Source organism: Giraffa tippelskirchi, chromosome 4, assembly GCF_054371585.1.
Source record: "Giraffa tippelskirchi isolate mGirTip1 chromosome 4, T2T-mGirTip1v1.2.pri, whole genome shotgun sequence".
Lineage (NCBI taxonomy): Eukaryota > Metazoa > Chordata > Mammalia > Artiodactyla > Giraffidae > Giraffa > Giraffa tippelskirchi.
Window position 1 is genome coordinate 147,204,497 of NC_137278.1, and position 14,195 is coordinate 147,218,691.

The window sequence follows — 14,195 nt, forward strand, 5'->3', positions numbered from 1 at the left end:
AAACATAAAACAGAAACAGTATGGTAACAAATTCAATAAAGACTTTTAAAATGGTCCACATCAAAAAAAAAAAATCTTAAAAAATGAAAAGAATGAATGAGTCCCCTAGATGCCTTCCCCCACTCAGAACCACCAACCATTCCTCCCATTCCTGGCAAGCCCAGTTTTATCCTCTTGAAAACGTGAAGGGGAGGGTCTCTGGATGGGGAGGCATAGCTGAGTGTCCCAGTCCTGCTCTGAAAGCAGAGATCCAATGAAACACTGAATGCGGAGGCTGCTCTTCTTCTCCCTGAAGCTCTAAGAAGTCAGGTAGCCAGGCTTAATCCCCTCTGAGCAGAAGGAAGAATCAAGGCCATCTGACTCAAAGAAACAACCTGGCCAGAACTCTAGAGTGACTACCATTACTCCAGGAGCCCCACTTTGGAGCACCAAGCTTTCAAACAGCTACTTTGCAGGGCCATCTGTAATATGAACAGACAGCTAAGAAAAACACAAACACTTGGAAGAAAGAATCTAAGATGCAAGACTATCACCAGAAACAAAGAGGAAACACAGAAACACCACATGCAAGAAGAAGAAAACTTTAAAAAAGAAAACAAAAAAAACACTCTTTAACATCATCTGTATCCATGGATGGGGGGCACTGAATACTGTTAGTCAGTAGTCACTAGACAGGGAACAAACAGCTCTTGAAAAGTAAGAATATGGCAGAGATAAAAAAGTTCAACAGAAATATTGGATAGTAATGTTGAAGATGTCTAGAAATTAGGACAAAACAACAAATAATGAAAAATCTAGAAGAGACAGGAAAATTGTACAAGATGAGCCCAAATAATGGGTGTTACAAAAAGAAAGAGGAGACAAAAGTATAAGGATATACTTTCAGAGACTACCCTGGCGGTCCAGTGGTTCAGACTCTGCACTTCCACTGTAGGGACTGTAGGTTTGATCCTTGGTCAGGGAGCTAAGATCTCATATACCTAGTGATGTGGCCAAAAATTGAAGGAAAAAAAAGGAAAGATTATCATAAGTTTTCTAGAATTGATGGATATAAGTTGCCAAAAGGATGGATGAAAACATACCCACACCAAGGCATGCCATCATGAGATTTGGAAACACTGGGAGAAAAAGACAATCCTACAGGCTTCCAGGGTGGGGAGGGAGGGGGAATGTCTTCACACAATGTATCAGAATACAATAAACAAAGAGATGGGAATACCAGACCACCTTACCTGCCTCCTGGGAAAACTGTATGAAGGTTAAGAAGCAACGGTTAGAATTGGACATGGAACAGTGGACTGGTTCCAAATTGGGAAAGGAGTATGTCAAAGCTGTATATTGTCACCCAGCTTGTTTAACTTATATGCAGAGTACATCATGCGAAATGCCAGGCTGGATGAAGCACAAGCTGGAATCAAGATTGTGGGGAGAAAAATAAATAACCTCAGATATGCAGATGACACCACCCTTATGGCAGAAAGCAAAGAGGAAGAAAAGAGCCTCTTGATGAACATGAAAGAGAAGAGTGAAAAAGCTGGCGTAAAACTCAGCATTCAAAAGACAAAGATCATAGCATCCAGTCCCATCACTTTATGGCAAATAGATTCGGAAACAATGAAAACAGTGACAGACTTTATTTTCTTGGGCTCCAAAATCACTCCAGATGGTGACTGCAGCCATGAAATTAAAAGATGCTTTCACCTTGGAAGAAAAGCAATAACAAACCTAGACAATGTATTAAAAAGCAGAGACATTACTTTGCCTACAAAGGTCCATATAGTCAAAGCTATGGTTTTTCCCGTAGTTATGTATGGACGTGAGAGCTGGATAACAAAAAAGGTTTGCGCAAACTCTGGGAGATAGTGAAGGACAGGAAGGCCTGGTGTTCAGCCTTTTTTATTGTCCAGCCTGGCATGCTTCAGTCCATGGGTCACAAAGAGTCGGACACGACTAAGCGACTGAACAACAACAACTATCAAAATGACATCAGGCCTCTCAACCCACAGTAATTCTGGAATCTAGAAACCAATGGAAGAGTGCCTTCAAAGTTCTGAAGAAAAGGAATTTCTAGCCTAGAATTCACCATCTAGCAAATGTGAAAGTAAAACAAAGACAACTATGAAAGATTCAAAATACTCTCCTCCCGTGCACTCTTCCTCGGGAAGCTGTTAGTGAGTGTTATTGTTGTTTAGTCTCTAAGCCGTGTCTGACTGTTCTGTGACCCCATGGACTGTAGCCTGCCGGGCTCCTCTGTGTACCAATCACCAAAAGAGTAAAGCCAGAAGGAGGGAGAATTGGATTCAGGAGGCAAGGGCTTCAAGGATGCAAGAGGGAAGTGTTAAAAGATAAAATGAGGCATATTAAAATTTTTTAAAGTCTATTTAAGCAAACACTTGATTCATATCTTACAGTGTCAAACCAGAAGTAGTTAGGAATGCTCTCCCAACAGGAGTCCGGAGATAGACACATACAGGAAGATTGGAGGCAAAGAAAGGAAATGATTTGATTGGCTATAAACCCTAGTTGGCTGCTTGTGACTGGTTGTCCTTAGTATTTTGATTCATAACCTTGTAAAAGCTTAGATTTTGGTTGGCTTCCTTGGGCCAAGAAAGACAGATGAGATTGTTGGATGGTGTCACTGACTCAGTGGACATGAGTTTGAGCAAGCTCTGGGAGTGGGTAATGGACAGGGAAGCTTGGCATGCTGCAGTCCATGGGATCACAAAGAGTCGGACATGACTGAGGGACTGAACTGAACTGATATGATATCACTTTATGTGCTGTGCTAAGTCGCTTCAGTTGGTCCGACTCTGTGTGACCCTATGAACTGTACCCCGCCAGGCTCCTCTGTCCATGGGATTCTCCAAGCAACAATACTGGAATTGATTGCCATTCCCTTCTTCAGGGAACTTTCCCGACCCAGGGATTGAACCAGCATGTCTTAAGCCTAACCCGCTTTGGCAGGCAGGTTCTTTAACACTAGTGCCACCTGGAAAGCCCAATATCACTTTATATATAGAATCTAAAATATGATACAAATGAACCTATTATGAAATAGAAACAGACTCATGGACATGGTGGTTGCCAAGTGGGGAGAGGGCTGGGGAAGAGATGGAATGGTAGGTTGGGGTTAGCAGATATAAGCTTTCATATATAGGATGAATAAACTAGGTCCTACTGTATAGCCCAGGGAACAATATTCAACATCCTGTGATAAGCCATAATGGAAAAGAATACTAAGAAAAAATGTGCATATATGTATAACTGAATCACTTTGCTGTATAGCAGAAATTAACACAACATTGTAAATCGACTATACTTCAATACAATTTTTTAAAAAGAAAAAACATGGTGCTAGGGTGTGCAAACCATTACTGAGTCCTCAAAGCCCCAAATCCATGGCCACCTTTAAACATGCATAGTGAGCGTGGTAGTGACAGTGTCAGGAGCTCGTACAGATTTGGATCCGCTTCTGCGTTCAGTTTCATCACTCCAGTGGGCATCCACCCTGATGAACCTTTCAAACCTCAAGGTGGAACTTGATTAAAGGAAAAACAGAAGAATGTAGTAAACACAAAATGGCCGCCATACATGTCTACAGACCATTTGTAGTTTCAAACTTCTCTGCAAAGCTGTGTGGGTTTGTCCAGAGGTCAGTGTTATTTTCCTCCATTAGAAAGATGACAGCGATGAGTTTGATGTATTTTGTTGCCTATACTATTGTTTTGTTTTAGCCCATTTCAATGGACCATGACATTTTTTAAAAACCAAAGGAAATATCAAGTGCTCTTTGATGGTCACTAAAGCTTGGGAAAATACTGTATAAATTCATTGGCAGATGGTAGGAAAGCTGTATTTACTGGTCAAAGTTTTTGTTTTTGTGCTCTATGCCCAGAACAATTTGCTGTTCTGAAATATAACATGAGTAAAACTGCTGAGTGTTTATATTTCTCTGGTGAAATTATAGCAAATCGTTGAGTAGAGGTTTAAATCATGAATTAATTATAGTGAACAGAATGTTTTGCATTCTTTGCTAGAAGCTAACAATAATGATTGGATGAAGTCCCATTAACATTTACTGTGGACTAACTCAGACAGTGGGTAAGGTATTGGTATATGTGTTTGCTTTTTCTTTCAATGATGTGTTGAGATATTAAACCATCTGTTCTTGTGCATAAATGTTTTCCTGGGATTCAGATGGGATTATGGGATATGATATGGTTCTACGATTATTATGGGATGATCAGACTGTTTATAATAAAATCTTACTGTAGGGGCCTTTTAATGATCCTTAAAAGGAAATCTCTCCAGACTTCAATGTTGGCAAAACATCTCCTCTTGGAGGCATATTGTTGTTTACAAATGTTGATATGGTTCATTTTAATCATCGAATTCCTAAATTAAATGTAAATTTTCTAGGTCAAGATGACACTTTTGTTGTTACATGTACCATAATTCATTTTGAGGATTAAGAATTAAGACTAATTCCTAATTACTTTTCATTATTATTGTTTCATTATCACCAAATAGAAATATTCATAAGAAAAGTTATAAGCCCATAACTGACCCCTGTGCAGAATAATAGTTTTAAACTCAACAAAAGTTACATGTACATGTTTAGAATATGAATGTATATAAAAATATATAGCATCAGTCACATTTCTGAACATTTTCAGAGCATTCTAGGTATGAATTTGTGAGCAAAATTTTGGGATTTATAGTCTATCTAGCAGAAGATTTCCTTCTGGGGAAAAAAAAAATTTATATCAGTGATTCTCACCCACTTTCCACAGAGTACACTTGAGTAGTATGACAGGGTCCCATAAAAGAGTAGCATCTCCTCACTGGTAAGGAGTGAAAGAAGGGGTGGGAGAAGGGATTACATGTAAGTATCACCGAGGGGAGCCCCTAATTGCTTTTAAAACTGTTCTGTTGGACTCTTCGCCCTTCACTCTGCTGAGAATCACAGATTGAAACAGATTTAATCCTGATGGACAGTTTTTCACTTGCTTTCTCCAGTTGCAAATTTAAAATAACTTTGCTTGCATTTTCAAGTTTCTAAGTACTTTAACATAAACATATTTTTATATCAAGAAGGGATAATGTGCACATTTTTAAATTCATTTACTGATTCTCTTTGCTTTGCATACAAATTGAGCTTGCACTAACAGTTGCTAGAAAATGAGACTCGTACAGTAATGAGTGAATCGTGAATATAAAGGTGTGACTATTCTATCCTCATTATTACAGCACCATCCAGTAGAAAACCAGGAGACCCCCTGGTTATATCAGATATCAAGAAAGGCAGTGTGGCACACAGGTAAGAAAGATGGATTTACTGGTTCATCCCAAGGTATTTCTTAATTACAGCAGAAATGACTTCTTCCACACACAAGACAACCTTGTTAATGGGCCATGGCATTCTCAGTATTTTCCAGGCAGCCACAATTAATTGATCATATTTGATATCCCTAATGTCAATGACATGTAGATCTCTTCCTCAATGTCACTTTATTTTTGCACCTAGTGCAGACAGCCATCACCTAAAGATGCTTTTTAGGGTCTTTCATGAGTCCAACAACATAGCCTTTCCTTCACTGATCATCTTCCTTTTCATCATCCCTTCACTTTTCCAGCTAAAAAACTGAAAGTAGCCCCAATTATGAGAGTCACCTCACATGCAAATAATAGATTTGGGGAGAATTTTACTAGATGCTGGAACGTCCTCCCTAGTCAAGCCAGAGTCCTCCCTTGAGCCTCAGACAATGTGTATGTCTCCTATTTGATCCATTGACCTTGAAAATCAAGGACTCTCAAGCTTTCAGTTTCACAGATCAAAACATTTTTAATTGATTAGGAATATTGATGTAAGACTATTAACTTTCTTTTTGTTTTTCAGTTAAGGATTTTACAAATCTCATCTATTGTTACAGTCATTTCATTAGAGGAACATTTTAATACTCAAAAAGTAGGAAGGGCATTAGTTTAGGTATATAGGTATAGGTTCAGATACTGTGATAAGGAAACTCATAGTTTGTTTCTCATACAGCAATTGGCAGGTATGCAGGCAACACAGGGCTGGAGAAGCACATCTGCCTGTCCTTTCCAGCTTGCTCTGGTTGTTGGGATTTTCCAACCCTAGAGGGGAGGAGGGGTGGTGCCCAGAGAGTCTGGCATGTGCATCTTTAGGGGATGACCCAGAAGAAGGAAAGGGAGAATGGAGGCAAGAAAGCAATTAGCAATCAGAATCATAGATATAATGCATAAAGGATGGTTCTTACCAAAACATAACCTTCCTTACAAATATATGTGCGTATACATATAGAAGCACCTATAAGCAAATATACATTCTCATTGTTTTTCTCATCTCATGATAGACCTTAAAAACTTTCAAGACCTGCAGCAGTCCATAACCAGTATGAGTCACTCAGTGGCCATTTTCCAGTTCACCTTTTCTCCCCACTGCAGCCACAGTGAGTTCCCTGGTGCAGGTGGAAATGCAGAGACACCAAAACTCAGACCTCCCCTAAGTCCATCCCACCTGACTCCCCTCACTCCCTCTACCCTCTCCTATACCTGGACTGCCAAGGATGAAAGGTGGTGCAACAACGCAAAGAAGCATAAGGACACCTGGGCCATGTAAACCCAGGCTCATTACACACCTTCCTGGGAACCTCAGAATTCCTTAGTGACACTTAAATGGTTGTCCTGATCTAATTAAAGAAAGTAGAATAAAAATGTTTCTTAATAATCTGCAATTGAATGTCACAGCAGCCATCCAAAATAAGACTGGAGAAAGGGGATATGTCGATAAAATGCAGTTTTTCAAAGTTGAAGAATCCTATTTCCCCTAAAGACTATCATAATGCTACTTTATGCTGAATGCCTTTTAAATAACCTGGTTAAGTGTTCATCATTAAGCATGCATTTGCTATGCCTTTACTAACAGAACGGGAACCTTGGAACTTGGGGATAAGTTACTAGCCATAGATAACATCCGGCTGGACAACTGTTCCATGGAAGATGCAGTTCAGATCCTCCAGCAGTGTGAAGACCTGGTGAAGCTCAAAATCCGCAAAGATGAAGATAATTCAGGTATTGATCACCTCCGCAGTTAAGACTGATTTCTCTAACTGCCCATCTCTCACCAAAGATATTAGATCTTGGTGTTTTACATACAACAGCTGGCTAGTGACATTGCAGCAGTGTTTCTGTAGTTAAGAGGGTCTTTAAATTGGGTGTTAAGAGTGTAGTTTGAATTTTAAATAATAGGGTTTTTTTAAGATATAATTAAGGTATTTACATTATATAAATGTTACAGCTGTATTAAAATAATTTTTAAAGATGAAAAGTAAATCATCACCCGATACCACCCTAATAGAATAGAAGTAGTCATTTTCTAGTTGATGTTATATGACATAATAACAGCTGCAGTGCATGTTCTATTTTTTATGTAGCTATATATACATGGTACCATTTTACAAATCCTTAACAGCTGTTATTTTCATTTCCTGCCCGTAATTTATTTACCTTTCTTTTCTTCTCACTTAGATTGCTCCCATTTGTTTCATTACTGCAGGTGCCACAATAGTGGGTATTTTTATGTGTAGATATCTTTATTCAACTTTTATTCCTTTGAATTATTTCTTTAGGAAATATTCCTAAATAGTAGGATGGCTGAGTCGAGATAAAAAGGGATTTTTTATGATTCCTGATGAGTCTTGTACCATGTTGCTTTCTTAAAGAGCTATATCCATTTTTAGTGCTTCCAGTAATGTGTGAATACAGGGGTGCTGCTGCTGCTGCTGCTAAGTCGCTTCAGTCGTGTCCGACTCTGTGCGACCCCATAGATGGCAGCCCACCAGGCTCTGCCGTCCCTGGGATTCTCCAGGCAAGAATACTGGAGTGGGTTGCCATTGCCTTCTCCAGTGCATGAAAGGGAAAAGTGAAAGTGAAGTCGCTCAGTCGTGTCCGACTCTTAGCGATACCATGGACTGTAGCCTACCAGGCCCCTCCGTCCATGGGATTTGGGATTTTCCAGGCAAGAGTACTGGAGTGGGGTGCCATTGCCTTCTCCGATACAGGGGTGCAGTGCTTCTCAAACTTGAGAAGGCTTCAGATCACCTGAAGACCTTGTTAAAACACAGTCCCTGAGCGCTAACCCCAGGTGGGGACTGAGACTATCATTTCTAGCAAACTTCATTCTGATGCTACTGTAGCCAAGACTCAGTAATCTGAGTAGCCCCCTGCAGATGCCCTTTTATATGATTTGTATAAGAACCCAAGCTAATCAAAACAAGAGTCAACTAACATGGGGATTTCTAAAAAGTGACATATATCTATAACATAAACATTTAATTTAAAAATGTACCAATCTTATGGGTGAAGCCAACACTTTCTGCTGACTATAGTTATAAATCTTTCAACTTGTTTGCCTAAGTCATACCCATAATATACAGTTTAAGATTTCTAGGTTTGGGGGGTTTTTGTGTGTTGTTTTTCTTTAATACAAGTGAGAATGTAAAGAACTTAAAGCAATCTGAATGCTTACTCCGACTAGATTTTTATCTCCCTAATGTTTTCAAGTTTTCCCTCTATTTAATTATTAGTTGATTTTTGCCTAATAATCCCCCTTATTGAATCTTTCCAAAGCATTTGACTTTTTCATAGTTCCAATATACTCATCTTTCATAGGTTATATAAGATTCATCAAATTATACAGTTAAAATAACAAGTGAAACCGGTAGAAACAGGCTTGGGAATAAACCTAATTGACTCTAAATGTTAAGCTTTTGACTCAGTTGGTAGCAGAAACAGAGGTACATGGGGTGCTATTGATACAAAGCATTATTCTGAAGCGTTCAATGGCATTGGTCGGTATATTTTACAAAGAGAATGGAGAGTCACAATGAATCCAGTAAATTGGTTAAAGGGAGATTGGTTAAGAGAGTTTCAACTGAATAATTTCATCCCAACTGATAATGAGCAGTTGTCAATGTCCTGCAGTCTCCTGGAATCTAATCCTCTAGATCCAGAGTTCATGGTCACATCAGGCCATGTTTTTATGATTACTATTCAGAGCCAAAACAAGTTGGTAGTTAACATCCATCAGTACCACTAGTAAGGACAATTATATCCAAATATATTTTATAATGAACCTTTAAAAATATGCACAGATTTCTTCTAGTTATTTCACAAGCAACTGATTTTCCTCACCAACATTTGCATTTCTCTCCTAACAAGCATACCTCAGTGGTACTTTTCAGGGAGGATTTGTTTTAAAAGAAGAATAAAGCCTCCAGCGTCAGGCTGGGTTCTGTCCTAGTGAAGAGGCAAAGCCCTGTGGAGAAACCCATTTTGCATGATTTGCCAAGCTAAGCAGATCTTAGCTACCTTCCTTGCAGAGTGCAGAAGCCAAGCCAGAGATAAATATGTATGATGTTTGTGGCTGGCAGTGTTCCCAGTTCCAAAGCCAGGCAGTGCAGACACACACTGAGAAGTTTCAGAAACAACTGGGCACTTGGAGAGCCACATCTTACTTGAGTTGCTTCTTTCCTTTGGCTCATTTTTTCCCCTTTTAGTCCTTTCCCCCTACAATCCTTATGCCTAATACTATGGTAAGGATCATGCTTGTTAGGTACTTTTTTAAAATTTATAAGTGGTTTCAATTTTAAAATCTTAACGTCTTCCCTTGAAAACCACTCACCTAACCAAAATGAAACTGTACATATAGGTGTTAAGAGAGATTTACCCAAACTAGATTTTCTCAAGTCGGCATAGTGAAACTTATACTCAGACACATTTTTATAACAGACCACTAACTGAACATTATCATCTGTGATCATCGATTTGGAAGAATTTGAGTGTTTCCATATCCTTTTCCACCATGAGAATACAAGTATAATTTGAGTAACCGAGTTCTTTTTTATTCAGAGCAAAGCAAGGAGGGGATTATTCAATGCAAAACTTGGACGTCGACTAGTTCAAGGCCGACTACATAGTCATAAAGAGCACACACTTTTAAATCAGACCTGTGTTTAAAGTTCAGTTCTACTACATTTGAGCTGCATGAGTCTGGGCAAGTTACTTAACCTGCCTGAGATTCAGTTCTACTTTCAGTAATATGTGCAAAACAATAACCCCTCTCGGGGTGCTGCTGTGGCTTGTTGAGAGATTTACTGGCAGAGTCAGTATTCAATAACTTGGGACTATTTTATTATTATTGTTATATTCTGAAATGCTTTTCCCCACATTAGTTCTGATCCTAGGTCAAGATATAAATGAGTGGAAAATAAGCACTATTCATGACAATAGTCACTGATTTTGAAAGTTTGAAACTGTGCTTAATCTGAAATTAAGCTGGTGATTTAAAATCGAAGGAAGGAGGAGAAGGGGATGACAGAGGATGAGATGGCTGGATGGCATCACTGACTCAATGGACATGAGTTTGAGCAAGCTCTGGGGGTTGGTGATGGACAGGGAATCGTGACATGCTGCAGTCCATGGGGCTGCAAAGAGTCGTACACAACTGAGTGACTGAACTGAACTGACACTGCTTAATCTGAAATTAACCTGGTGATTTAAATTGTCTCAATATTTGTCTCAATCCTTTGTCTCAATATTTGAATTGTAATCAGAATGGTAATATGCAGTATATATTCTTCACTCTCTAAAATATTATTTACACGAGTATTGGACTTTCTATACCAGTAGACTTCAGGAGTCTTCCAGTTCTCTTTTTGTTTATTTATTTGTCTTGTTTTATTTGGTTGAGCAGGATCTTCGTTGCTGCACATGGGCTTTCTCTAGTTGCAGTGATCAGGGGCTACTCTTGATTATGGTGCACAAGCTTCTCATGGTAGTGGCTTCTCTTGTTGCAGAGCACAGGCTCTAGGGGCATGGACTTCAGTAATTGTGGCTCAGGGGCTCGTTAGTTGTGGATCTCGGGGGCCCTAGAGCCTTCAAGGGCTCCAGTAGTTGTGGTATACAGGCTTTAGTTGCCTGCGACATGTGAAATCTTCCCAGACCAGGAATCAAACCCATTCCCCCTGCATTGGCAGGCAGATTTCTATCCACTGTACACCAAGGAAGTCCTCAGTTCTTTTCTTAACTGTCTGTTACTCTCCATCCTTGGTTCTGTCATCAGTTACAGAAAATTTATAATCGTACTTGATATAACTTGGTTTCCTAAACTGGTAATACTGCAGTTGAGTTTAACAGATGTTGCTTCAAAATGTAAGTGTGTCTTCCAGCTGCACCAGTTTCATTGCTCTGCCTTGCACTTTACCCAGGGAGATGGCAGAACTATTTTCAAACATTGTTAAAGTGTTCATTTCTCATTCAGTCATGCCATTGGCATTTATTTAGTGTCTGCAAGGTACTAGGGACTGCCAGTCCTTAGATTAAAAAGAACACAATCTCTGCCCTTAAATCAGTTATCACCTTATAGAAAAACAGAAGGAAATAATTAGCAGTATGATGAATGTTCTAGGTGTGTGTACAAAATGTTAAGAGAATATGAAGACACCCATTTGAGACTGGGGAACTCAAGTAAACACTTCTAGCAATCCTGATCTCGAAGGTATTTGGGAGGTGTTATTAAAAATTAACAAGACGAAGAGTAGGAACCAAAGGAAGTCAGAGAGCATGGCACATCCTAGTAGCACATACACCTGAAGCGGAAAGTTTGTGTAAGAACTCAGTAGAAGGTGAGTAGACAGATGCACTGAAGCCAGATCATTATGGTCCTTCTAACCTACAGTTTAAATTTTAAAACAAAACCAAGATAAAATATTATTCCATTAAACACAATTTTTTTTCATTGGACTACATTTCACCTATTAAGTGTGGAAAATTTAGAATCCAAATTGAGACACTGTAAATATAAAATGGGCTTCCCAGGTGGCTCACTGGTAAAGAATCCATCTGCCAACACAGGAGTTGTGGATTCAATCCCTGGGTCAGGAAGATCCCCTGGAGGAGGAAATGGAAACTCACTCCAGTATTCTTGCCTGGAGAATTCCATACTGAATTTTTCAAGATTTAGTACAAAAAATATAGAACATCTCAGTAATAATTTATTTAAATAGATAGATAGATTATGCTGAAGTGTACTTTGCTGCTGCTAAGTCGCTTCAGTCGTGTCCGACTCTGTGCGACCGCATAGACGGCAGCCCACCAGGCTCCGCCATCCTTGGGATTCTCCAGGCAAGAATACTGGAGCGGGTTGCCATTTCCTTCTCCAGTGCATGAAAGGGAAAAGTGAAAGTGAAGTCGCTCAGTCGTGTCCAACTCTTAGCGACCCTGTGGACTGTAGCCTACCAGGCTCCTCCGTCCATGGGATTTTCCAGGCAAGAGTACTGGAGTGGGGTGCCAGTGCCTTCTCCGGGTACTTTGCTACAATGCGTTAATTAGTAAGATTAATTTTTTTTAAAAAAAGGAATTTGAATTTTACCCCAAAAGCCAATGGGGAGCTATTAAAAGACAAAAGAGTAGAGGAATGAGGCCATAGTATTTTGTCAGTGACCAGTGGTTGCAATCACTTACTGAAGTATTGAAGATGCATTTAAGAGAGTTGGGATTAACTCTGTTTCTAGCCCAGGCTGGGGGAAGCAGTAGAATATAATGACTAAGAACACTAGACTGACTTCACAAGTGACAAGCTGGTGAACTTGGGAAAATTAACTTCCCTGAGTATTGGTGTCCTCATCCATAGCATCTACTGAATGTCTCCTTCTCATGACTGTTTTAGGGATCAAAGGAGGCGATATATTTAAGCACTCAATAATGTATGGCACTAAGTAAGGCCCAATGAATGCTGACTACCAACAGCCATTATTAGGATGTTTTTAAAATTAATTTTAGCTTTATTTTACAATAGCCAAATTTTTTGAATCACTTGGGAGTATAGTGGTTCCCCTCCCTATACTGTATTCTATGGCTGCTGTGCCTAGAGGAGCTTTTGCATTTGTCATCTTTCACTACTGCAGGAGAATAAATCAAGTAGAGCCGATGGATGGGTGGGCTTCCCAGGTGGTGGAGTGGTAAAGAATCTGCCTGCCAGTACAGGAGATGCAAGAGATACAGGTTCGATCCTGTATCTTCCCTGTCAGGAAGATTCCCGGAAATAGGAAATGGCAACCTACTGCAGTATTCTTGCCTAGAAAATCTTATGGACAGAGGAGCCTGGCAAGATACAGTCAACGAGGTCACAAAGAGGCAGACACAGCTGAGTGGTGGAACGCACACAGAGCCAATGGGGGCTTTTCTGGGTCTGAGCATTAAAACAGAGGCTGTTACCTAATCACCAAGACCTCAGAGATGCAGTGACCCCCTTGAAAGAAGATCTGTTGCCTTGTCTGCATCTAGATCCAAATGTATATGAACAGGGGAGAGTTTAGAGCTCTGAGAGCAAAACAATGGAGAATTTGGGGGAAATCGTGGCAAGAGACAGATGGGGGCTTCCAAATCCCTCCCAGATAATTTATAAGGGTCTGCTTTGTGTCACTACCTTTGTGCCAGTCAAACTCATGGCTGCTAATGATATCTGTCTTGATGTAGAGTACCTCACTTCTAATATACAGCATGTTTCTAGAGACCATAAATTCAGTATTTTCCCTTCACCAGCTCTAATCTGCATAAAGAAACATTTCCAGGCTGCAACTTGTCCTATCCGAAGCAAATGACTTTTTCACATTTCCAAATAGAGTCTTATGCAAATATAGCCTTAGTACCAGTTAAATCTGCCTTTCAAAGGTTTGGCCTTTCATTTTTTACTTTTTCAGTTCATCAGTGTTAAGCCAGCTAAGTAATTTTCAGCAGCTTTTTCCCCATCAAATCTAGATTGAAATAACAGAATGCCCCATCATGAGCAACCAAGAATGATCCTGTCTGTGCAAGGAACAATGGTAGGGGTTATTTTGGCAAGAGGCTGACTGCAGGAAAAAAACTCCTGATAGATTTTTTTTTTAATCCTCTTCCCTTGTTGCTGCTTTATCTCAAAGCCCTAACGGCTTTCAAACTGAAGTCAACATCACAATCACCCAGAGGACTTGCTAAAATACAGGTGACTGGGTCCTACTCTCTCAGAGTTTCAGATTCTTACAGGTCTGGGATAAAGCTGAGAATTGGTATTGCTAACAAATTCTCAAATAATGCTGAAATTACTGGTCCCAAAACTATACTTTGAGAAGCAC

At 39.7% G+C, this 14,195-nt stretch overlaps 1 protein-coding gene across 14 annotated transcripts in view; it reads left to right on the forward strand.

Moving 5' to 3' along the window:
* The window catches only part of GRIP1 (glutamate receptor interacting protein 1), a 755,429-nt gene that overhangs the window by 678,898 nt on the left and 62,336 nt on the right, over window positions 1–14,195 (forward strand). For all 14 annotated transcript variants that reach the window (XM_081589879.1, XM_081589876.1, XM_081589880.1 and 11 more), the window contains 2 exons: window positions 5,251–5,320; window positions 6,950–7,095. In XM_081589879.1, the coding sequence (XP_081446005.1) occupies window positions 5,251–5,320; window positions 6,950–7,095 (216 nt within the window). The remainder of the gene's footprint in view (window positions 1–5,250; window positions 5,321–6,949; window positions 7,096–14,195) is intronic.